Genomic DNA, 25,695 nt, shown 5'->3' on the forward strand with positions numbered 1-25,695 from the left:
ATCAACGACAACAATCATGATGTGATGATGTTAATGATAATGTACTCATTGGTACAGTAAAGCGCCTACCTGATGGGCGTATTATCCTTAATCTGCTGCACTAAATCGCCAATGACCTCGTGCTGTATATAGTAGAGCATCCGCACGCGCAGCAATACCCTGTGAAAGCACACAAAAGTGTAAATAAACAATAAAAAAAAGCGTGTGTGTGTGTGTGTGTGAGAGACAAATGAAAGCAAAGGGAAGAGAAAGAGAATAGGTTTTGGTTGTGTTAGCAAAAGACGGCCTGGCATTTGGATTGGGGGCTTGTTAGTTTAAACAAATTCGATTCCACACGACTCACTTATTCGCGTGTCTGCCCAGGTGTTTCTTGTAGGCGCCCTCCAGATACGCATCCGCATCGTATTTCTCCTTCTTGCTCCAATGATTGGGATCGTGTATGCTGGTGGGCGGTGCGGGCGCAACGGCAGCTGCCACGGCGCTGGCACTGATCCCCGAGCCCTGATCCTTGTCGCTGCCGCCAGCCTCCAGGGCGCTGGACTTATGGGCGGGCGTTGTGTTGCCACTGTTGCTGCCGGATGCGGTGCCCGGCGCTGGCGTCGAGCTGCCGCCGCCCATTTCCTTGTTCGACTTGCCGCCATTGCGTCCTGTAAACGTAATAAAAACGAAATTTATTGGCGAATCCTTTTCTGTGGCGTTGACTCTCAACGAGCTCAACTCTGGATGTGATAATGGATGCATGACAACTACTCGATTTATGTACAGCGGGCGTTACGATACAATGTGATATGATATGTGATGAGATAAAAAAAAAAAACAAACTATAATAAAAGTTGACATGAAATATTGCTTCGACTTGCCGAAGTTGCGCTCCACTTGCAAATAAGATCTTGGAGTTAATAATATGCCGCAGAAAAAAACAAATATATCTTATCTTATTTCTTAACAGGAAGAAGTTAAGTATTATTTGGAAATAGGTGTTAAGGATCGGCTAAAGAAGAAAACTTCTTTTGGACTTTCGACCATAAGCTTTTCCTAAAACAAATAAATCATGTCTCAAATAAATTCTTACATAGAACTTCCAAAGGTAAGATAAAAGATAATATCACAGTTCTCCTGATTCAATCAAGCTGTTCACACATTTATATTAACGACAATAGAAAGAACCGGTTGCGAATTTGAACAGCTAGTGAGCAGACAAGCAGACCCTTAGGAATCAATCCTCAAAATCTAATCTTAATCAGTTTCTTTTGGGTTTCTTGATATATATCAAAACAATAGGCTACATGTTGAATAATAGAGCTACTATTTAAAAACCCCCTATATATCCAAAATATATGAACAATAAAATTGCAAGGTAGACACGCGAAGATTAGTAATGGAAAAATATGGCACAGTAATAAAGATTGTTTTAACTAATGTGGCATGTTTTAAACGTTAGTTGAGATGTACACAAAAAAAAAATATAAGGAATATATATTTATATAGATATTATAAATCATAAAAGGTTATAGTAAAAGGCATACAATTGCATGGCAACAAAACATACACACACTTTCCTTCAACATTTTTATCAGTTATTGGCGTACGTCAGGTCCAGTTTGCGTCGAGTCAGTTTCTAATTTCTATATAATATATATATATATATATATGTATATGTACAGCCGATATCGGACAGACGATCAGGCTGGTTGAGTTGGTTTAGTTAAAATAACAAAGAATTGGTATTGGGTTTTGAGAGGGCGTCAAAGTTAGGCATTGTATCACACAGAACCCAGTTAGGAATAGATCAGATATATATATATATAAAAATATATAGCTGCCAGAGCGTGGTTCGATTCACAAGTTGAACAAATTTTTAGAAGTTCAAAAATAGTTGGGTACTTATAGTATTTATAGTTGTTAGGTAGGTAGGATAAGGTAGTCCAGCCCAGAGATATAGTGTGTACTAATTTGTGTTTTTTTTTTTTTACAATACGAGTAATTTCTAGTTTGAGGCAGCTCTTTTTTTTTATGTTTTTTTATTTGGATAACTCTCTACGTCCGTGCAGCAGTTGGAGTGCGTGAATGTATCTTTTACCATACCTTTGGCATTCCTACCTCGTGGCACCAAGTTGTGTAGGCCACTATGATCCCTGCTGATCTTCTGGACCTCGCCGTCCTCGGTGGGTGTGATTAGATCCCAAATGAATGTCTTGATCTTCTCGTCGCCCTTGTAGACCTGCAGGCAGTACAGCAGCTGTAAGAGTTGTATTCAAAAGATACACGTTAGTTTTATGGCAACGAGTAACGAGTAGCGAGTAGCGAGTAACTAGTTTGTGTGTTCAGCGGTTTGAGAAGTTGTGTTTTTACTCAGCGAAAACCTAAAGTTCTCTCAATATTAGCATGGTTGGTCATCATTTCAAGGATTGGAGTATTACATATGGAATATATACAATTAATACTTACAATGATGCGTGCACAGTCCTCGATGTCCACATCGCGCCATCCGCGCTTGAATTGACCCAATTCGAGAAGTTCCGTCCAGCGTCCCCAGCTGTAAGATAATATAAGCACAAGGGAGATATTTGAAAACTTTGTCTATAACATAGTTGGCATATCATGAATATTCTTTGTAGTAACCAGTCTCTGTACACATTATAAATAATTCTATTTCATATATAAGCATACGATTAAACCAATTCACAATACTTTTCGGCTATTAAAAATTATTTGAAAGAGAGAACTAAGCGCTACCTCGGCTCTGTTTAGCAAACATTCGAGATTCTTTCGCATATATTATTTTGGGTGTTTGCATAATTAAACAAAAACATAAGCAAGATCGCCAAAATGGCGAGCGTATCGGAGAAAAGTATCGTCACAAATGAATCGAAATTCAATGTCCGGAGATCCCAGATGCAAATGGGTCCAGACTATAACGAGCCGCTCGAACTTGACATCATTGGCATTTCGTATAAGTACTATCTGGATGAGTATTTACTATTGCCGGAGGAGGAGCGCAAGCAACGTTTGTTCAGTTTGGATGCCTTGGATATGCTGCGCACCATTGAAGAGGTGCAAAAGGAGCTGGCCATATACAAGCTGGAGAACTACATAATGGTTGATTTTCTGGAGAAGAACGATCCAAAGCTGTTGGTCGGCCTGCGACAGCGACGCACCTCAATAATGAAGCGATTGCAAACCAAGCGAACACAACAATCAGACGGATTACAGCAATCCAGTCGACATTCCAGCTCCAAGCGATCCGTGGTCGTGTCTGCATACATGGGCGGCACGAGCACAACGGGCGAGCGACGCAAGCCGGTTGAGCATAAGCTCAACTACAAGGCCAAGGCTGAAATGGCCGAAAAGTCGGCGTCCGAGGTGGAAAAGCGCGTTATAGACATAGAAAAAAATGGTACGTCCCGAATAAGCAATTATCAACTTGTTAACTGCTTTCGCTTCGAATGAGATTAACTAATTAAATTCGAATGATCTAATAATTTGCCAATTGCAGCCATGGTTGAGGTTAAGCAGCTGCGTGCCAAAATCGAGGAGCTGTATTATCGCAGCGAGGAGACCATCGAAACGGAAAAGAACTTTATGCTACATTTTCTGCGCGATGAGAACGATGCGGCATTTCTGGAGAGCGCCACCGAGCGTCAGATTGAGCGCAAGCTGCGCAAATTTACGGCCAATTGGTTTAAGAATGCGCGCGCCCTGCTAGGCACCATGCGGCTGACCATTGTCTCGCTGCAGGAGACGTGCCAGCAGCATCGTGCCGATTTGATAACCAAAGCGGATCTGAGTGGCATTCTGACAGCGGTCGATTTTGAGAAGCTGATCATCAAGCGTACAGAGCTGACCAACGAGCTGGAGGAGAAGAACATACACATGTCGGGCCTGAAGGGTGTCACCGGCAAAACCTCGCTGGCCATGACCGAGGAGAAGCAGGCCATGATGAATCTGGAGACCGAAATGCGTAATGTGCTCAATCGCACCGAGGAAATAACACGCACTATAGCCAAACTGGAAAAGGAGGTGGCCGCCGTGCAGGCCAACAATGAGAAGGATCACATCATATTGGGTGAGCTGCGCGCCCAGCTGGAGGAGTTCGAGGCGCCCAGCGTAACAGAGTATATTGAAAAGAAGGAGGAGGCCATCTATCTGGAGAAGGAGGAGAAAATGCTGCAGCGCAAGATCTACATATTAAACATGAAACTGAACAATGTGATGAGACGTTGCAGATATCGCGAAGATTAATAAAAATAAGCAATAAGGACTCATCAAATAAGTCAACACTTACCCAAAAGACAGCAGACCCTTCTCCACTTTGAAACACTCCGACTTGGCCCAGTTGCCATACTGGATCTCCTCCAGGCCGAGGGCGGCCAATGCGTCGCGTTCTCGCGGTATATACTCATCGTTGCCCTTCTTTTCGCGGGCGCGATCGCGTTTCTCTTTGCGGCGACGTGAGCGCAGACCTGGCCAAAAGAATAGATTCATTAATTTCACATTAACATTAAACTTGGATTATTATCTAAGCTTACCTATGCCGCCCTCCTCGTCGCTGTTCTCATTGGAGGAGTCCTCGGAGTTAATCTCCATGACATCCTCGTGTCCGTAGCGTTTGATCTGGGTACGTCTGCGCGGCTCGGAGAGCACCAGATCCTCGGTCTCGTCACGTTCACAGGCATCGGGATCGATGTCCACACGTTTGGCCCATTTGGTCCAAAAGTCTGGATCATCTATGGTAATGTCCGAACGATTGCCTGAGGCGGCAAACGAGGCCTTCGAGAATGTGGAACCCTTCTCCGATTCCATGGTTATGACCTGTGTGCGTCGCTTTAGGATCGAATCAATATCTTCTTCGCAGAACTTATCGCCGGCATTGTCATCGTCCATGACGGCGCCATAGGCGCCCTTTTTGAGTAGATCTTCGATTTCCTTCTTGGACAACTGCTTGTTGTTGCCATCCTTGGAGCCATGCGTGTTCATCGACTGCAGCACAGCCTTGTCCAGGCCCAGTTTCATTGAGGCCTTGTCGAACATCTCGCGCTCGTAGGTGTTCCTGCATAGCAGGCGATAGATCTTGACCATTTTGCGTTGACCAATGCGATGACAACGCGCCTGGGCCTGCAAATCGTTCTGTGGATTCCAGTCGGAATCATAGATGATGACAGTATCGGCGGCTGTCAGATTAATGCCCAAACCGCCCGCCTTGGTGCACAGTAGGAAGACAAAACGATCCGAGCCCGGTTTGGAATAACGATCGATGGCCTCCTGACGCAAATTGCCGCGTATACGTCCGTCAATACGCTCGAAGGGATACTTGCGATAGACCAAATAGTCCTCGAGTATGTCCAGACAGCGCACCATCTGACTGAAGATCAGGACGCGATGTCCATTGGCCTTCAGCTTGGGCAACAGCTTGTCGATGAGCACCATTTTACCGGCGGAAAGTATAAGATTCTTGTAATAGGATTCGGGATCTTCGCCGTGTTGTGCCTTGAAATCATACTGGATCTGCTCCTCGGCACCGTTCAGCAGATAGGGATGTATGCAGCACTTGCGCAGCTCCATCATGGTATTCATGAGATTGGGTATATTGGCGGAGGTGGTGCCCTTTTTGAGGAAACTAAAGTTTTGTTCCAATATGCCGCGATAGTATTTCTTTTGTATATTGGTCAGCTCCACCTCAATGATGGTCTCCTCCTTGGGTGCCAGTGACTTCTCCACATCATCCTTGAGACGTCGCAGCATCATGGGCTTGAGCAGCACCTGCAGTTTGTTGACCTCCTCCTCGGTGCGCAGACTGCCAAACTCGGACATGAACTCCTCCTGCGACGAGAACTGACTGGGCTCCAGGAAATTGAGCAGCGAGAACAGTTCACTTATGTTGTTCTGCAACGGTGTGCCAGAGAGCAGGACACGATGCTCCAGGCTCAACTGGCGCAGACCCTCGAGCAGCTTGCAATTGCGATTCTTGAGCCGATGCGCCTCATCAATCACACACAGCCGCCAATTGAAGGCCTTCAGATCCATGTAATCGGTGACAATCATCTCAAAGGTGGTGATAAGCACATTGAATTTGATGGGCTCCTTGAGCACCTTGCCGCTGTCCGTCTTGTAGTAGAACTCATAGTCCTGTATCATCTGTTTGCTGGTCACCGAACCGTGATAGACAACCACGTTCATGTCGGTCCAGCCCTCGAATTCGCGCTGCCAGTTGGGTATGGTCGAGAGGGGCGCTATGACCAGGAATGGACCGCGTATTCCGTACTCGTAGACCGAATGCACAAAGGTCAGACTCTGGATGGTCTTGCCCAGACCCATCTCGTCGGCCAGTATGCAGTTGTGGGAGTTGTACCAGGAGAACTTTAGCCAGTTCAAGCCCTCCAGCTGATAGGGTCTCAGGCTGTTGCCGCTCTTGTAGACGGGCGTCTTTTCCAGCTTCTTCCATTGCTCCGGATGCGGACGCTTGCGGCTCTTCCACTCACAGCGCAAGGGTATCTTATTGAAACGCAAATACTGTTCGATTTTGTCATTGTCGACATCCTCCTCCAGCTCCCAGGTGCAGTCCTCGTAGGGCAGCGATTTCCATTTAACCAAATAGTGTTTTGTTGTCTCGCCGCTATTTTCGTCCGTGTGCACGGACATGTCCAGCACGCGATCCACTTCAACGAAATCGGGATTGAATGGCTCCTCTTCGATGTTCTCGAATATGTTGATCTGTTGTGCCTGCTTCTGCTGGAATCGTCTGATCTTGGCGGCCACGCGGCGATCACCCTTGAGCAGCTCCTCCTCGGTGCGCCATTCGCAGTGCAAATAGCTGAAATTGCGATATTTAACGAAATACTCCTCCACATCGATGAAGACCGGCTCGGGTTTATCCTCTTTCGGCTCAGAGTCCTTGGATTTGTCAGCCTCTGCTGCTGCCGCCTTCTCCTCATCGGTCAGTTCCGGCTTCTCTTTGTCGCTCTCAGCTTCTTTTTCGGCCTTTGCTTCGGCTGCTGTCTCGTCTTCTACTTTGTTCTCGTCTTCCTTAACTTCGGCTGCAGCCTCATCGATCTCCATTTTCTCTGCTACTTCAGGCTGTGCATCTTTATCTTTATCTTTCTCTGCCTCTTCGTCCGTTTCTTTTGCTTTACCCTCCTCCTGCTCCTTTTCCATCTCATCTGCTTCGTTCTTTGGCTCAGCTGGCGTTTCATTTGCTTCATCAGTCTTGGCCTCTGCTTCTTCTTCTTCTTCTTCTTCTGCATTTTCTTGCTTCTCTATTTTCTGGGTTTCTTCTGCTGCTTTCTCTGCAGCTTCGTCAATGTCCATTTTCTCCGCCTCCTCCTTGTCGGGCGTCTCCTCCTCGCTTTTCTCTGCTGCCTCCGACTTGACAATCTCTGGCTTTTCATCCACTTCCATTTTGTCGGATTCGATTTTCTGCTCTTCCGATTCCAGTTGTTCCTTATCATCTTCCACTTTGGTGGACTCTTCCGTTTCAGCTTTGACCTCTACCTTGTCCTCGCCTTTATCTGTCGTTTCTTTCTCTGCCGCCTGCTCTGCCGCCTCCTCTGCCATTTCCGCCTCTGTCTTGGGTTCCGGCGTCTTGACCTTGGGCGGCTCTGGTATCAGCTCCCGCTTGCCCATGCGCAGCGCCAGAACAAACTGCACCACCATGCTGTCCTCGTCGCCGGTATTGATGTACACATAGTTGGGCTTGGACGACATGGCTGCGGCAGCGGCGGCGGCAGCATCGCTGGCGCTTTGTCGTTCCGCTTTCTCCGCCGCCGAGGTGCTGGAGCTGGCCTCCAGTTGACTGTTGGTGTCGTCTGCCGTTGTCGCCGATGGCTTCTCCTCGCCCGCCGAGCTGCCGGCCTCGCCCTCGGCGCCGGAATGTGGCTCTATCTTCTCCACATCACTGCCAGCATTCGAGTTGGCCGCATTGGCCGCCGACGATTTCTTGTCCTTCTTCACCGGCGAGGCCACCAGCAGCGAGTTCTCATCATCGGAGAATCGCAACATGACGTCATCGATGTACTTCTTACGCTGAGTGTTGCGCGACGAGCGTCGCTTATTCGAGTCAAGCTCCGAATCTGGCGGTGGTGACGGCGGCGGCGTACGATCCATGGTATCATCCTCGCCATCCGATTCGGGCACAATACGACCGCGATTGCGTCGCTTCTTGAGCGCCTTGGCGCTCAGCGAGCCGCGATTCCGTCGTGCGCTGCCGCCCTCCTCGGAGGTGGCATTGCGACGACTGCGCGCCGTGGAACGCTTGCGATCCCGCCGGCTGGGCGTGCTGGCCGCATCGCCGGCAGAATCGGGCACCGAATCGACGGTCTCATCGCCAGCTTCGGCCTCTTTGTCATCGTCGTTGGCGCCGCGCGGTATCTTCGAAACGGGTATATCATCATAGTCGGGCGATTCACCGTCAACGCCACCGGCACCGCCGGCGCTGGTCTCGGCCTCGCCATCATTCGACTTGGGCAGCAGCGGCTTGTTGTCCTCCAGTTCGCTGCCGTCGCCGGTCTGTTCGGCGCCATCGTCGCCGAACTGTTTGCGACGCTTGCTGACGCTGGCCCGTTTGCGTCCGCCGGCGGCGGGTGACTCCGTTGAGTTGGGATCGTTGGGATCGCGCAGTTTCTTAACCTTGGGAGTGCGATCACGCGGCGGCTTGTTCGGATCCTTGGGTGTGCGTGGCTTGCGCGGCTTCTTCTTCTTGCCGCTGCCATCGGTGGAGGTGTCCAGCTCATTGGCCGAATGCACATCCTGCGACAAGTCGCCCATGCCCTCGCTATACTCGAGCAGGCCCACGACGCTGGTATCACCAGCTCCCTGGGTCACGCAATCCTCGGATACGGGCAACTGGGTGGTGGGTATGCCGCTGCTGCTGCTGCTCGCACTGGCCGCGGCCACAACCACATTGCCGCTGATGTCCATCAGCTCCTGTTGCTGTTGCTGCTGCAGTGCCGCTGCGGCGGCGGCCGCCGCTTTGTCGCCCTTCTTGGCGCGCGGTTTGCGCGGCTTGTTGGCGCCCTTGCCACGACCTCGACCCGTTGTGCTGGACACCTGTGGGCTCTCGACCATCTGATTGTGCAGCGCACTGCTGCCGTACATGGGCGGCATGCTCTGGTAGAGCAGACACTGTGGTCCGCCTGCGCACTGCTCGGCGAGCTCGTGCTGTTGCAACAGATTCAGGCGCTCCTGCAGTCGCATCAGCTTCTCCTGATGCTGATGCTCATGACCGGGCGGCATGCAGTAGAGCTCTTGGATTTGCTGCTGCAGTGCTGCTATTTCCTGCTGATGCAGCATCGGATACGGCGGATACATGCCACCAGCTGCGCCCGGATACGGCGGCAGCAACGGCGGCATATGTGTTGGCGGCGGCGGCGGTGGCACCGGAACTGTTGTTCCCTGTGCCGTGGCGCCCAGCGGCGGCTGCGTTTCATAGCCGGTCAGCGTGTGCGGCGGCATCGGAGGCATGCCCAGACCCAACGGTGTCTGACCCATTGGTTGCTGCTGCTGCTGTTGTTGTTGTTGGCCGAGCGTTGTGTCCATTTGCGTTTGGCTTTTATCCTCGCATATTTCCTCGGCGGATTTGGTCTCCTCACCGCCGACGGCGGCGAGCTCGCTTAGGGTCTGCTGCGTTTGCTCCGCCAGTAGCTCCTCAGTATGCTGCGGCTGCTTGTGATTGCTGTTGTCGTGCTCCTCCTGCACCGCCGCCGGCAGCGTTGTCTCGCTGAGCGTCTCCGGTTGCGTCTTGGACACGCTATTGTCATCCTGCGACAACTGTGCACACAGATCTCCGCTAGCTGCTGTTGCCGTTGCCTGCTGCTCCGACTCACAGACGCTTTTCTCAAAGTCCGCATTCGACGATTGCGAATTGCTATCGAGCAGCGCCGCCGCCGCATTGGCGGCATTCGAAGCGGCCGCAACAGCAGCCGCACTGGTCGAGCTCATCGAATTGTTGTCAAAGAGACCCACATCCACGCCGCTCACATGGTGCGTGGTGTGCGCCGAGTCCGAGTTGCTGTTGAGCATGCTGTTCGCAACGGCATCCATGCCCGAGAGCAACGGCTGCTGATTGTTGCTGTTGATGCTGCTCTGCGAGTTGCTGTCGTGCACCGAGGTGGGCTGATTGTTGACTATGCTGTTCGTGCTGCTGTTGCTGCTGCTGTTGTTGCTGTCATTGGCGGCAACGGCCAGCGTTGAGGAGTCATTCGAGTTGGCCGTCTCGTTGAGTATGCTGCTCAGATGATGCGAGGGTGTTGACGGTGTGGGCGTGGCCGGTTGCTGTTGCGCATGCTGCTGCTGCTGTTGCTGATGTTGCTGCTGCTGATGTTGCTGCTGCAGCTGCGGTATGGGCGAGCTGACATGCGCAGGCGACATGATTTGCTGCTGTGAGGCAGCTGTGGCTGCAGCTGCCGATGCTCCTCCTGCGGGCGCATCTGTCAAGATGTTGGCAAACGCATCAAATTGCTGTTGATGCTGCTGCTGCTGCTGTTGGTTACTGCTCTGCTGCGCATAGCTGGGCAAATGTTGCTGCTGATGCGGCGACTGTTGCTGATGTATGGGCGATTGATGCTGCTGCAGCTGCTGATGCGTCGCCTGCTGCTGTTGCTGCGGTGCTTGGGCTGCGCTGGCCTCTAGCGTTGGCTGCTGCTGTTGGTGATGGGCCGCAGCGCTCAGATGATGCATGCTGGGCAGGCTCTGCTGATGCAGTGGCGAGGAGGACATTTGTGCGCTCAATTGCGCTTGCTGCTGCGCCTGCTGCTGCTGGTTGCCACCCACAATGTCATTGATGGAATGCTGCAGCTGCTCATTCAGCTGCTGTTGTTGTTGTTGCTGCTGCTGTTGCTGCTGCTGCTGTTGTTGTTGCTGCTGCTGCTGATGTTGAGGCGCCGGTGGCTGTGTGGGCTGTGCGGCGGGCGCTGCTTGTGGCTGCTGTGTTGGCACGGGCACAGACACGGGCACGGGCACGGATACGGGCACCGATACGGGCACAGATACAGGCACTGGCACCGGCACCGGCACCTGTTGGCCCATGCTCTGTCCATACATGCTTAGCTGATGTTGCTGATGCTGGGCTGCTTGTGCTGCCTGTGCTGCTTGTGCTGCTTGTGCTGCCTGTGCTGCCTGTGCCGCCTGTGCTGCCTGTGCCGCCTGTGCTGCCTGTTGCTGCTGCTGCAACAGCGCATTGGCTTGCGCCTGCTGTTGGGCCTGTTGCTGTGCTTGTTGCTGGGCCTGTTGCTGTGCCTGTTGCTGCTGCGCCTGCTGCTGCTGCTGTTGTGCCTGTTGCTGTGGCGGTGGCTGTTGTGGCGCTTGTTGCTGCTGCTGCTGTTGTTGTTGTTGCTGTTGTTGTTGCATGGCCGCCATATGCGGCGCGCCCCATTGCTGATGATGCTGCGGCGAGGGTGAGGCGGGCATGCGCGGTCCCATGACCGCAGCACTGCGATACGATGTGGGATAATCCATGGGCGGCAGGCCATGCGCCTGTGTGGGCATGACCATTTGTTCGAGTGCTTGCAGCGTATTGACAACCGGCGGGACACCGCCAGCTGCCACGCTAACGGGCACCTTGGCACCGCCGGCGGCTGCGCTGGGTGGTTGCGGTCTCGGTGACGGCAGCCCAACCATGCCCTGTATGCTGTGCTGGCTGGGCGAGTTCACCTGCTGCTGCTGTTGCACCTGCTGCTGCTGCTGTGCTGTTTGTGGTGGCTTGGCGGGCGACACGCCCACTGGACGCGGCGACATTTGTGGATGCGGCGACATGGTGGGCGGACGCGGCGACATCTGTGGCGAGAGTTGTGGAAACGGTGCACGATACTGCGGCGAGGAGTTGAGCTGAGCGCTTGCCTGATGTTTGCTGCTGGACATATAGGGCGGTGCGCTCTGCTGCTGTTGCGCCTGTTGCTGCTGCTGCTGCTGTTGGGCTTGCTGCTGTGCCTGCTGCTGCTGCTGATGGTGACTGCCATAGCTGGGCGGCATGCCCATGTGCGGCGGCGGCAGTACGGCGCCTGGCAGCTGCTGCTGCTGCATCAGGCTCACATGGTTGGGTTGTTGTTGTTGCTGTTGCTGTTGTTGTTGTTGCTGCTGCTGTTGTTGTTGCGCCTGCTGCTGCTGCTGTGTCTGCAACTGTTGCTGCTGTGCACTGGCTATATGCGCACTGGGATGCGCACCCAACTGCGCAGCCTGCTGCTGCTGCGCAGTCAAGTGATGCGTCGGCGGCGCTGCGCCAGGCACGTGCTGGCCATAGGCGCTGGCCTGATCCAGTGCCGCATGACCGTAGCCCACGTGCTGAGGTGCTCCGCGTCCCGGCTGATGTTGCATCGGGCTGCCGTATGGACTGTGCGCGTATGCCTGCGGCGCTGCCGGCTGTGCTGCTTGAGCCGGCGCGCCCGGATACAAGGGATGCTGACCCGGCGCCTGTGGATAATGCTGCGGCAGACGAGCCTGCTGCTGGCTCTGCTGCTGCTGCTGTTGTTGTTGCTGTTGCTGCTGCTGTTGTTGTGGCGTGGGTGGCTGTTGTTGTTGCTGCTGCTGGGGCGCCAGACTGCCATAGCCGGTGGCACCCAGGGCGCCCATCATGTTCTGCTGCGCGCCATAGGGCACCAGTTTCTGCTGCTCCTGCTGTCCGTAGGCGGGCATGTGCTGGCGGTAGGCGCTGGCGTTGCTCTGACGCTGCTGCTGCGTCGGCGGCGCCGCCTGTGGATGTCCGTAGGCGCCTAGGCCAGCGCCTGGATAGGCGGCTGCCTGGCCCGGCACCGATGGCGCCGCACCCCACCCGCTCAGATCGCCCATGCCGACGCCCATCGCTGCATGCTGATCGGTGGCCCCCAGCCCGTACAGGTTCTCCGCCGTTGGCTGGTACGATGGATATTGTGGCTGTTGCTGTAGCGGATGCGGCGCCCGATGACGCGGCGGATAGCCGCCTGGTGGGCCCATGGCCCGTGGATTTGCCGCTGCGGCAACGGCTGCTGCGGCGGCCGCATCATAACGGTAATAGGGATCTCTGTGTGTTAAAAAGGAAGAGAGAAAGAGAGAGAGAGGGAGAGAGAGATAATTTAAGCATTAGATGATATGGCAATATATAAATATGAGGTTTTAGAGAGAAGGCTAAAAAGACCAAAAATTGAGAATTCCTGATATATTCTTAAAAAACAAAACTTCTGCGAAATTCAACCCAAAACTATAAGAGCTGCCCTATCCTTATCCTTTCTATTATATATAATAGACAGACCCGTCTCAATTGTCTTGCCTATATAGGAAGTGTTGTGTCAATTATTGTTCTTCCCTGTTCTTAATATATATTGCAAAATATCTCACCTAAATACAAAACAATTTAAAAACATCTACAAAACGTTGGCTTAGATATGTAAAGGAATTTTTCGCTTAAAAATCAGACAAGAAAAATGGATTTTTTTTGTCAGTCCCAACACCCACACCCACGCCCACGCCCACCCACAGAGACAAGGGGGCGGAATGAAAAGCGATTAAAACTCACCCTTGATGATTGCCGTGAAACATATTTTGTGCATTTCCATCCATCAGATTTTTGAAACGCAGCGCACACAGAAATTTCCCGTTACGCGTCGAAGGACGCGACGCTGCGTTTTTTTTTTTTAATGTTTTTTTTTTTTTTTAGGTTTGGTCGTCGATTGGCTTAATTCTGATGCTGCTCTCTGCGCGTGGCCGTTGTCAAATTGGGATATATACTACGGTACGGAGGTGGTGATGTTGGTGGGGGAATTGGATGGGTGTTACGGTCTGGCAGGATGCGTCCTGCCGCGACGTTGACTCATTTAACCACAACGCGCAGTGCTGTGAAGCGTTCTTCTGCACTGTGAGAAAAAGCCCCAAAACTTGTCTTCAAATCAACGCGAATTTTTTTTGTCGATTTTCCTTTGCTTTTGTTTTGTTTTTTGTTTTGTTTTTGTTGTTTTTTCCTTTTCTTGCTTGGAGTTTGTTGCTAACTACTAAACTTAATTACAGCTCATGTGCAGTTTTTGGGAACGTCTTCCGTTTAATTTATATATATATAATAAGTTTATTATTTTTATAGTGTATACACATTTGTGTTTGTCCTTTTTGTTGTTGCGCACACTTCATGGCCGACCTTTGACATATTCGCAGTGAAACATTTGCTCACAGCTGCAAAAATTTTTAAGATAAACATTTCGGTTAAATAAGAAAAAGTTCTTTAAACGAACAAAAAAAAAAATCCCTAAACATTTGCGTAAAACGGTAAACGTATTGAGCGTGTTCTTTTTTTTTTTTTTTTCAATTTATACGTAGAATCTGAAAGTAGAGAAGAGAGAAAAAGAGAAATGCAAATTACTAAATTGCTTTATGTGCGCTTATACTAGTTTAATACTATGTACTAATACTATACTAAAGTAACTACATGTGAATTATTACGGGTACAGTGATAGCTCGTTAATGAGAAACTCTTTGAATTTAATACAGTGAATTCTCGAGAAGTCAAATTTAGCTTCGTTTCATTTGATAAGATTTTAAAATCCTTCCAAAAAAAATACGAGAAGCTTAGATTCGAGGCTTAATGCCTTGAAAAGTTTAACATTACGCAAGATTTTACAGCATCTTCTGGAATTTCAACTAGCTTTAGAAGCCATATTCGATTATTTCAATGCATTAGACGCGCCTTGAATTAAAAGTTCTAATTGTTTTTACAATTTCGAACAATCTTCAGTATCTTTTAATTAAAAAAATGTAAGAATTACGACAGGTAAAAGTTGAATATAGATCTAGGCATATGCATGTAACTCAGCTTTTAGCTTATCGAGCGCTCACTGTATGTATGTACTTAGCTAGAAACAGGTTGCTTAGAATTGAATTTATCTGGGTTGTCGTCACATCAACGTTTAAGGGGAAAAGCTATACGCTTATGAATTTCATCATTTGCACATACAACGTACAGTTTGACCCCCTAAACATTTGTGTGTGTGTTTTTTTCTTTTTCTACACTAAGCTTTAAGATGCATGTTATATGAATTGTAAAGAACCTGACAACTTTTCAGCTAGGCTGTACCAAAATATCATCCCCCCCTCGCAAGAAAAATGTAACAAAAGACGAAGTGTTGGAAAAGGGTACAAAAAAAAAAAAGGGAAAAGTGTTAGCAATTAATGAGGCGTGGATTAAGACTAGCCGTTGGTTTCGCTATGGTAGGCTACGCTTTAACCCCCTTCATTGGGAGGCTGGCAGGCATTTCTTGCGAGATTGTTTTTTGTTGCTGCTGCTGCTGCTGTTGCTGTTGCCGGGGGTGATGTTGGGTGGTGGCGACATCTTTGTAGTGAGAAAAAACAATGGCAACTCTATCGATTTTTCGCATTGTCTGCAAAGGTTTAGCCCCAAAAATCTAAAGTAGCAGCAGCAGCAAAAGCACGAAAAAACAAAAAATAATATAAAGCAGCACCAAAAAAAAAAAGGTGATGCGGGTGTTGCCCGTTGAGCAGCATTTTAGAGGGGCGGGCGGGCGATGGTGGTTAGGCAGCAATGCCCAAAAGATATGCAAATGTTGCAAACAGCAGCCAAAAGGTGCGGGGTACAATTGTGTGCGTGTGTGTGTGTGTGTGTGTTTGTAAATGGAAAGTGTATGCCAAGCGGAGAGATACAGCGAGACAAAACTACAGTCAGCGGAATTGGAATTGTACATACGAGATATGCAGCAAGTAGCCCGCAACCTAAGCGACAGTGGTCGCTCGTTAATTAGAACATCAAAACATTACGAACAGTGTGTGCTCAATGCATTAGATACCCAAGGCTAAAATTACAAAATATTTTCTGCTCAATTAAACAGTTAATTTAAAATAAAAAAAACATTGTATATTTAACTAAATTGCAAATAAAGCATCTATAAGCCATGTGCCTTATTTTGGCAGCAAGCTTTCCTTAAATTCTTCGATTTACCTAGATATATTATAATTTTTCTTTTGCATTGTTATTTTTTTTTTTAATATTTAACTGGTAAAATAAAAAGAATTTTTGCATGTTAAACAATTCTAATATGCTTGCGAACCACTGTACGAAATATACAGTTAGCAACGAACACATATACACACACACACTCGCACGGCTAGAGGTACCGAATTGCGCTCTGTGTACTGTTATAAATACGTGCGCACATATTTTGCTTGCCAGACAGTCAGGCAGGCAGGCAGGCAGGCAGCCAGCCAACCACAGTGGCAACTCTAGCTCACAAACACACACGCACACATGCATATACATATATAATAAAGCCCCCATACAAATACTCACACACATAAACACATGCATCAAAAACTTATGTGGAGTGCATGACATGAGCGCTAAGCTCGCTTAGGCTTTGCCTCCCGCTTACTCTCCCACTATAAAATGACTGTTCCTCCTCCCGCACCCGCACCCGCACTCCTCATCCTATTGGCTTCTTCGCTGCGAGTTGTTCGCGCTCGCGCTCATTGGGCAATCATTTAGTCAGTCGTCGTTGTTCGTTATTTGTTGTTGTTGTTGTTGTTGTTGTTTGTAATCAATTACATTTTGCTTTTGCAATTTCAGCTATTTATTTATTTAGTTTTAGCTTTTTTCCATTATTATTAGTCTAGGTATTTGTGTGTGTGTGTGTGTGTGTTTCTGTGCAAAGTTTGTATCTAGCAGATAGCTATGTTTATATGTGTGTATGTATGTGTGTGTATATGTCATTGAGTTTGCGTTTTTTTTTTCTCCTCTTCAGCTGCTTTTGCTACGTTTTTGGCGTCGTCAAGTAATTGCAAAAACAATACACTAAAAGCAATAGTAATATGTAAAGCAACAACAAAGCATCTGAAAAAATGTGAAATTATGTGTGTGTGTGTGTGTGTGTATTGGCTATGCGCGCACAACTGTACTTTTGTTTTAAATAAGCGAAAAATCGATTAAAGGTGATAATAGACAAGCAAATTTCTGTGTGTCCAACTTGGTGACGACAAACGTCGCTGCTGACCCGACGCAGCAGCGACGCGACGCGACGCGCTTGTTGTTGCTCTTGTTGCTGTTATTGTTGTTGTTGGCTTTTGCAGGCAGCCAGGCAGCCAGGCAGCAGCATTAGCTTCGTCTCTCTGGCTTATTTTATTGCGAGGCAACGCAACAACAATTTTATGGGGCAGTTCATTTTCGTCGAGTGTTGCCCAACAGTTTTCCAAGTGCTCAAATTGGGCGCCTCAAGCATCGATTATCAATTGCGTTTGTGCTTTTGTTTTGTTATCGATAAATAAAGCGCAGCGCTGCCAATTTCATGCAAATTGACACACACACACACACACAAACAGCCGATCACTGTTAGAAACAGAAGCTCAAAGCATAAGCAGCAATTGAAGAAACTTCAAACAACAACAACAAACGCCCAACACGGTAACTACTAACAATAAAAAGCGGAATATGATTAAACATTTTGCAACAGCCGCAACAACAATGCGAGAGCACAAGCAACAAAAGTTCATTCACCTTGTCAAAAAAGAAGCAATTTTTTTTTGTTTTTTTTGTTAATTTACTCTGCTCGCGCCTCTTTTGGTGAGTTGAGCTTTACTTAAGCATTGGGCTTGCGGCATTCGTGTTTTGAAATGTAACCAACATTTGACCCACAATAAATAATAATGTTATGAGAATGGAATGTGCGGAATGGAGTGTTGTGTCACTCCAGCAGAATGGAAAGAAGCGCGCCTCTACATACATACATACACACATACATATGTATGTACATATTGCTCTCTAATGGCAATCAAGTCAAGTAGTCAAGTGGCTTTTGCTTTTGGTGTGTACGCCGGGCACTAACAGTAACTAAAAAGTACAGTTGGTTTTTGTAAGAAAAGCAACAGCAGCCAAGTCAGCCAAAGAGGCAGATGATGGGTGCTGCACACACAAACACACACACACGCATACACATACGAAATGGTAATAAAATAGGTAAAGTAACAGCCACACACAGTTTTTTTCTTTCTCTATTTCGGTTGAGTCAAAGAGCAGCAAATACAGCAACATAAATTACAACACGTCGCAGCTTTGAATGTGTAACGGTGCATTTATGACGTTCCTGGGCCCCCAACAATTGGGTGGCAACGCTGCTCAATGCTGACGTTGCAATTACTTGAAAGGCAAGTAAAATCGACAATAGAACAAGAAAAACCAAAATTTGACGCCATGTTTCCCGCTAGAATTGCCGAAATACAAGAAAAAAAATAAAAAACGTGTAGAACAAATGGGCATAGCCTGACCCGATTATCGAGTTAAACTGTTGTATAAAATTTGCACCTGGACCTAAACCGGATAGTGCCATTGTGTGTGCAATAACAACAACAAATACATCCGAGCTGAAACAAACTTGCAAACACACAGCAAGCCGCTGCTGTGCGAGAGCGGTATGAACCGAGAGAGCCCGAACGACAGCGAGAGCCAACGAACGAGAGCGTGAGAGCTCAGCGCCGGCTGAGAGAGACAGAGAGAGTGAGAGCGAACAGTCAGAGCGGCGAGTAAAAAGAAGAAAACAAAGAAGGAAAAGAAAAAACAGCCCAACAAGTGAAAAAAAAAAACAACAACAACAACAAAAACGTCTGGCAAAAGCGTAGCGTGCGCTAAAGAGCCAGTCAAAAGCGAAATTACAAAAGCAAAGCGAGTATATCACGTGCTGCCACACAGCCGATAGCACAGACCGAACAACGTGCGGGGTTTGCGGCGGGTTTGGAGCAACAGCAACAACGTGTGCCGGCCTTTGGCGGCAGAGACTGAGCGAGCCAAGCAGCGACGCCAACTGAGGCGCCAGCGTCATATTAGACAGATGGCCGGCAATGTTGGAGGCGACGACAACAACGACGACGACGACAACAACGACGACGACGACGCCAGCGGCAACTGAACGTCAGACTGCGGCGTCTTTCGTATAGAAAGAGCGTTGAAAAGAGACGGCCAGTTGACAAGAGCAGTCAAAACAAAAATGCGAATGAACTGAACGAAAAGCAGGGCACAATAGACGAGACGATTACTTTTGGAGTTGGCAGAAGAAATTGTTGCTGTTGTTGTTTTTTTTTTTTGTGGACGCTTGTTAGTTTTGATAAGTTGGGTGGTGCTCTTGTTGATAGAGACGGAAAAGGGGGGGTTGAAAAGCGAAATCTGGCAAAAGGCCTGCGACCGACTGTGAATTATACGAACGCCTCGCGTAGAAAAGCGTGTGTAGCAGGCAGGCAGCAGCCATGATGGCGAGAATGGCCAGCGACAGCGATGATGACGAAGACGGCGACAAGTACAAAACACGTATTAAATATGCATGTGTATGGGTGTATGAACGTTTGTATGTATGTATGTGAGTGAGTGTGTGTGTGTGTGTGTGTGTGTGTGTGTGTATTGGAGATTCGCATGATTCGTGCAAATTCGCCGCATAGTTGCCCTGCTGCGGCGGCTGACGTTGCCGCCGTTGGTATGTTGTTTGCTCTTGTTGTTGTTGTTGGTGTTGCTATTTTATTCGCATTCGCATATCGTTTAAGTACGCGCGCTTATGTGTGTATGTGTGTGTGTGTGTGTGTGCCTGTGTATAACGTATCTGTGCTCTGTCATGGACATGGGCTGCGTGTGTATTTGCCTGCGAATGAGTGTGTTTGTATGTGTGTTGGTGCGTTGGGGTCGTCGTCGTTCATATGTTTTTGCTTGTTGTTTGGTCGGTTTTGATTCGGTTTTGGATGGATGATATGCTTTGGCTTTGGATCGCCGCTTGCCTTACTGCCCGCCTGCCTGCCTGCCTACTGCTGCTGCTGATTTTCATCCATCCATTCGCGCTCTCCATTTGCCGCTTGGCTCTCGCGAACGACGACCGGTCATGCATAAGTGTCGAGTGTCATTGTGTGTGTGTGTGTGTGTTTGTCGCTGCGCTCTTCTTGCCGTGCTTCGATGAATTGTTTGCTTCAGTTTTGCTGTTGTCGCCACAGTCCAAGTGATTCGCCGTCATCATCTTCGTCGTTCTCATTTGCACGTCACGTAAAGCGCGTTGTAGTTTTATTACTTTAATTTTTCGCCGCAGCTCCACCAACACCCTGACAAAAACAAAAAAAAAATACCCAAAACTCAAATGCCTGGCCGGCCTCTGCCCGCTCTCTTCTTTTAAACACACACACACACACTCTCTCTCTCGCTTTGTGTCTTCCTCTCACTCTCTCAGATGCAAGCGTCGTATGCTGCTGTTAATGTTGTTGTTGTTGTTGTAGTTGCGGGCGGACGACACGTTGTTTGGGGGCGCGTGTGACGTTTATTTTATTTTATTTTTTTTACTATATTTCTTTTTGTCGGCCGTCCAAGCAAAGAGTTGATTGAAATTATTTCGGGTTTGTGTGTATGTGTGAGTTCGTTTTTCGCTCAATTCATTTGCGTGTGCGTGTGCATGTGTATGTGTATGTGTGCGCTCGTTCATTTTTATTTGCTGGCTGAGTGACTGACTGCTGGCAGCGCGCTGCTTTGTGTTTGTACGTGTGTATGCGTGTGCTTGTGTGTATCTGCTTTTGGTTAAAGATACATAATTATTTCTAAAAAGCATTTTCTGCCTTGCCATTGTTGTAAATTTCTCGAAATTTCACGTTTCGTCTGTGCATAGCGTTCGCATTTGAAATTTCATTACCGTGCCCAACTTAATTAACTATGTATAATAAAAAGAACTCATGCTAAGCTATCGACTACTTACATATACAAGCACACACACACACACGCACATATATATATATATAAATATATTTACTCTTCCACTCACCTCTCTTTGCTTTGGGTCTGCTAATCCGTTGGACTTTTTGCGCGTTGATTGCTTGTAGTACAAATTGAATTTTTTTCTCTGATTATGCATTCGCTTCTGACTTTGTTTTATATATGTATGTAGTTTTTATTTTGCCCGATTGACAGAGCGACGAACCTATCGATAGTTATGTATGCAGCGCCATTTGCCTTTTACGACGGCAACAGCGCGACATCGACAACTTTGAAATGTGAATGATGACGAACAATGACGGATGACGGATGGCGAATGCGAATGGCAACAACAAGAACAACAATGCTAATTCGAGTGTAGATACACGAAGCAACACATGCGAAATAATAATTGTAGCACAATTGCACCAACAACAACAACAACAACAACTAAACGAAACGCCTATGAGGCAGAAAAAGAAGAAGACGACGACGAAAAAACAGCAATAGCAGAAGTAGTAACAGAAACGGAGCGAAAACTACAAAAGCGCAACGACTGAGGCTGCCCATTGCTGCTTCTTCTTCCCGCTGCTGCGACTTGAGCAAATAGCTCACACACACACACACACACATACGCGCGCGATAATTACAATTAAACATGATATACGCGCAGCACTCGGCTATTGGGGCCGGCGGTCTGTCACCGTTGCCAGAGCCAAACAAAGAAATCAATAGATATTGTTGAAAAAAAGAAAAAAAAAAAACATACGTACGTATGAAGCAGACGTGAAAACGTTTGTGTAATTGGAAAAGGAAAAGCAGCCGTGGCAGCGAAGGGGCAACGGCAGAAGCAGCCAAAAAGAAGTCATGAAAAAAAAAAAATATTGTTACAGCCGCCGCCGCAGACGACGAGACTGCGACGGCTGCTGTCATCAGTGTTGCCAACTATTCAGAATCCAAAAACAAAATAAAGCTAGTTTTAGGGGAAGAATACGTTTAAAAAGCTAACTTTTAATTAGAAAAAGAAGCCTGAAGGAAATTTTTTTTAATTTGTTCTAGCAAAATGTTACTTTTCATTACGATAGGTATTAATTTTATAATAGCGAGCTATATTTAATCAACTAGAGACCAGTATATACTAGTTAAGATAAGCCGAAAATTATTTGATTAATTTTGATAATAAATTAAGAGAAGTCAAGATAAGTTTATGATTTGAATTATTTTTAAGAAGTTTTTCCATTATTAATCAAAGCGAATAAAATAACAAACACGCTAAACTAAATCTGCGGACTCGCCATTTCCCGCTATTTTTATATTTGTCTCTCATTGCACTTTTAAGCCAGATTTGATGTTAAATTAGCGAAATTGGCAACACTGGTAGTCGTTGATGGCGCCGAGAGCAGCGGCAGCGACGACGAGCGCATGAAAATTTACGCTCTCATCAATTGCGCGTAGTGCGAGAGAGCGCGGACATAAACAGCGAGTGCCCCGGCTAGAAAAACGTGTGGCTGCTGGTCGCTTATGCATGTGTGAGCGTGCGTGTGTGTGTGTGTGTGCAAAGGAGGTAGACATATGACAGGCAGCGACAGAGATGAGACAAATCAAATGAAGAAAAGACAATGCAAGCGCTATGTTAAGGTCCGGTGCAACAAACAACAACAGCAATTCTGCGCTGTCATTGCCGTGGCACACACTCACACACACACACTCACACACATACATACACTTACACATGCGTTAAATGGATACCGTTGCATGCAGATGTTGTCTGTTTGCGCTGGGATTGTGCGAACGCGTAAATCACTGAAAATACACACACGAGGTACGCACTCACACAATGCACGAAATATGAATCGAAAAAAAAAGAAGCACGCAAATGAACGCAGCGGGGGCGCGCAGCAGCCGAACTAGATGCGACACGAAAACGACGAGCAGCAGCACATTTGCACAGGTGTGTGCATCTGCATGCGATTGTGTGGCAACGCTGCTGCAGCGAGAGACTAATACATACACACTAAATATATGCTGGCTGCGAAAAACTGTTTTATACTTTTTTTTCCTTCTTTCGAACAGTGCAAAATCAACGCGGGACACACGCCACTCACCAAATACAAAAAAAAAACAACAAGATACAAAAACAAATGTAGCAAGAAGCAGTGGGCACAAAGAAATGAAAATATAAATGGCGAACTCGCCACGGCGAATAATTACAATATATACAGAGGCAAATGTAAGACATTTTATTGCAGTCACACTTACACACACACACACACGCACAAGCAAAGACCCCCACCAAATAACTGAAAATGGGCGAAAATCATTGAGAGGGCGCCGCTTGCTGCTGTTGCTCTGCCCCGCGGCAACTATACGACAAATGGCAATGGTAATTTGCCAATTTTTTTTTTTTTTTTTGGGAAACCAACAGTAAAAAGCAAGAGTATAGAAATTATTCAAAAAATTTGAAATAAACTTAAACAACACAGTCAGCGCCTCGCTCACAAATAATTTAGCTGCCGAAGTAACGCAAACGAAAACGTATTCGAAACACACACACACACGCACGCACACATGCACAGCAAGACAAAAAGTCAGGGAGGCAATAATCATTATTATAATCAAACATCATCATCAACCAGCGAAAATCGAGCATCACCAACACACACACACACACACACATGCACAGATATACAGACAACTGCACAAGACACACACAGCGACAGACAGCGAGGTCCATTTTTAATTATACAAAAGGTAACGAAAAAGTGCAAAATGCGTTGAAGAAGCGACTTCAATGCGAACGCATTTTAATTCACGCTTTTATTTACATATATTCGTGCAGTGTGATTTATATATTTTTTTTAGTTTTGTCTAACTATGCCAATTAATTAACACTCGCACACACACACACACGCACACATTACATTTATACACATGCACTTGGCCATAATTCGGAAAAAACAATTGAACGTTGACTGCGGCTGCTGCTGCCGCTGCGGTCGTCGTCTCGCGAAATACATATTTCTTTTGCCGTTTTTCTCGTCGTTTGGTTGTCGTTGTCGCCGTCGTCTTGTACTCTCGCTCTCTACTTCTTTCACATTTTTTTTTTTCTTCGTTCGAGTGTCTGGTTTTCGTTTTGTAGTTTTGAAAATCATATAACATTTGAAATACGCTCAGTAGTCGTTTGCTTTTTAGCGCAAATTGTTGCCGGCAACTTTGTTTGCATTTTGTTGTTACATTTAATTAATTAATCAATTTATTTTTACCGTTTTACGCAAATATTTTAGCAGCACTTTGTCAGACATGTACGCACCACATCAAAGACCTCCATTTTGTTTAGCAGCGATTAGGGATGATCGATATGTGCTAACTGGTTACTTGCCTTAAGTATTTTTAAAGTATCGATTTCTTATTTTTAATACTGAATGAACAAATACGTGCTACTTAAGGAGAATTGTTATGGGAATACACAAAGTTGCAACCATAAATTGCTTCTTATTTAATATTTTTATTTGGTGTCACATTTTAAATAACACGTGAGAGCCACTGAAAGCGCTGAACACACAAAAACAATGTAACTCATCTTTAGTTTCGATAGCATACAATCGATACAAGAGCTGCCATTTAAAATGCGCGCCCTAAGTGTGACCAAGTGTGAGAAATTTGAAATTTTTGCGAAAAATGTCCTTAAATTAAAACATTTTCTTCGTGTTCATGATTTAGAACTATCACGCGTGCAACTATAATAGCCAGCATATTGCTTACACAAAAAGTTTTCAAATTAAATTGAATGCTACGCTACTTTCAGTCTTTTATTGGCTTGACTATTTTCTCTTTCGTCCTCTTCGGTTGCTGCTTCCGTAACTAAAGCGTCCATTTCGTCTGCCTGCTCTTCCTCGCTGTGATTGTCATCAGAACTGTCTGAAAACACAATTGGCCCCTCGCCTTTGACAAACATTATTGTTTTGCCCAGACGCCGGGATGCGGCACGTAGAAACAGCTGACGGCAGGAACGATCGATGGCATTCTTGCCCTGATCCTCCGAAAGACCAAAGATAAATGCACTGCAAAAAGAGTGCATTATAAAATATATACCAGGTAATATTTAAACAGCCTGTAAGTGCTTACAGGTTCGCCACATCGTACGGACCGCGCAGCTGGAATTCATGAGCGGCACCGCTGCTGAAGATGATGTTGCGCGACTTGCCTTTGGTGCAATAATTCTGGGCCACCTTTATCATGTCCTTGCGATTGTTGGAATCTGCAATCGCCGGCGCATACTTCAGCTCAAAGTAGATGCCGCGTCGCACCGCAATGAGGTAGGGTTTGCGCTGGACCAGCAAACGGGAGCCGGCGGCCGGATCGAATGTGATGATATCGCCATTGAATGCGGTGCAGCAGTGCTGTAAGGCATGTGTGTCCGGCAGTTAATGGAGATTCTTGTTAGGACCAGCGCCACTCACCGTTAAGGCTGCGTCCGTTTTGGGCTGTCCGGCGATTAGATTGAACTTGCGCAGATTCAGGGAAACGCTCTAAGTCAGAGATGCAATTATTTCAGTTAGTTTTGCGGCCACTTGCCAATCGCGTTTACTGCATTACCATTGCATGGGCCACATTTGCGTCTACGTACAGTATAGTTATGCGCTGCAATATTCTCAGTTTATCCGCGAACTCCTTGCGCAAATGTTCGATGCCGTGCGGCTCCGGAAACACTTCCGAGCCACGTTTGCCGGCCTCCTTTTTGCTGTGATCGAAGCTCTGGTCAATTGCTATCGTCTTGTAGCCCAGCTCGACCAGTTCGTTTAATATAGCACGCATTATTTTGTCATCCTTGTTGTAGGGTATGCAAAAATCATAGAATCTTTTTGTTTGTTCCATTTTGGTTTTAATTGGAAGCCGCAAAACGTGCCTTGGCCCAGAGTTGCGTTCCAAAAGTTATCGATTGACCGATTGTCGCACTGGCTGCACATTATTGCCGCTCAACTCAAATAAACAAAACCAATTACATTTAAAAGCACTTTAAGCTCGAGTATTTACTT

At 47.2% G+C, this 25,695-nt stretch overlaps 3 protein-coding genes across 19 annotated transcripts in view; 1 reads left to right on the top strand and 2 right to left on the bottom strand.

Annotated features, from left to right (window-relative positions):
* Positions 1-24,011, bottom strand: part of kis (chromodomain helicase DNA binding protein kismet) — a 47,719-nt gene extending 23,708 nt beyond the window's left edge. For 7 of the 17 annotated variants that reach the window (XM_070209367.1, XM_070209365.1, XM_070209369.1 and 4 more), the window contains exons 1-8: positions 23,970-24,011; positions 13,478-14,124; positions 4,530-12,985; positions 4,286-4,463; positions 2,449-2,536; positions 2,086-2,239; positions 344-647; positions 70-159 (exon numbers count right to left, since the gene is read on the bottom strand). In XM_070209367.1, coding sequence (XP_070065468.1) covers positions 70-159; positions 344-647; positions 2,086-2,239; positions 2,449-2,536; positions 4,286-4,463; positions 4,530-12,985; positions 13,478-13,521 — 9,314 coding nt within the window. In that variant the 5' untranslated portion in view covers positions 13,522-14,124; positions 23,970-24,011. Of the gene's footprint in view, positions 1-69; positions 160-343; positions 648-2,085; positions 2,240-2,448; positions 2,537-4,285; positions 4,464-4,529; positions 12,986-13,477; positions 14,125-23,922 lie in introns of those variants that run through there. The other 10 variants (XM_070209371.1, XM_070209372.1, XM_070209370.1 and 7 more) reach the window with 5 other exon arrangements.
* On the top strand, positions 2,660-4,287 carry LOC6628721 (cilia- and flagella-associated protein 263). The gene is made up of 2 exons (XM_002051858.4): positions 2,660-3,397; positions 3,497-4,287. Exons 1-2 carry the CDS (start codon positions 2,830-2,832, stop codon positions 4,240-4,242), a joined length of 1,314 nt encoding a protein of 437 aa, XP_002051894.1. The 5' UTR covers positions 2,660-2,829; the 3' UTR covers positions 4,243-4,287.
* A 356-nt stretch (positions 24,012-24,367) lies between the features above and the next one.
* On the bottom strand, positions 24,368-25,599 carry Rpp30 (ribonuclease P protein subunit Rpp30). The gene is made up of 4 exons (XM_002051856.4): positions 25,256-25,599; positions 25,120-25,188; positions 24,785-25,059; positions 24,368-24,720 (listed from the first exon to the last, which is right to left on the bottom strand). Exons 1-4 carry the CDS (start codon positions 25,532-25,534, stop codon positions 24,450-24,452), a joined length of 894 nt encoding a protein of 297 aa, XP_002051892.1. The 5' UTR covers positions 25,535-25,599; the 3' UTR covers positions 24,368-24,449.
* Positions 25,600-25,695: the final 96 nt, after the last annotated feature.

Source organism: Drosophila virilis, chromosome 4 (genome assembly GCF_030788295.1).
Source record: "Drosophila virilis strain 15010-1051.87 chromosome 4, Dvir_AGI_RSII-ME, whole genome shotgun sequence".
NCBI lineage: Eukaryota > Metazoa > Arthropoda > Insecta > Diptera > Drosophilidae > Drosophila > Drosophila virilis.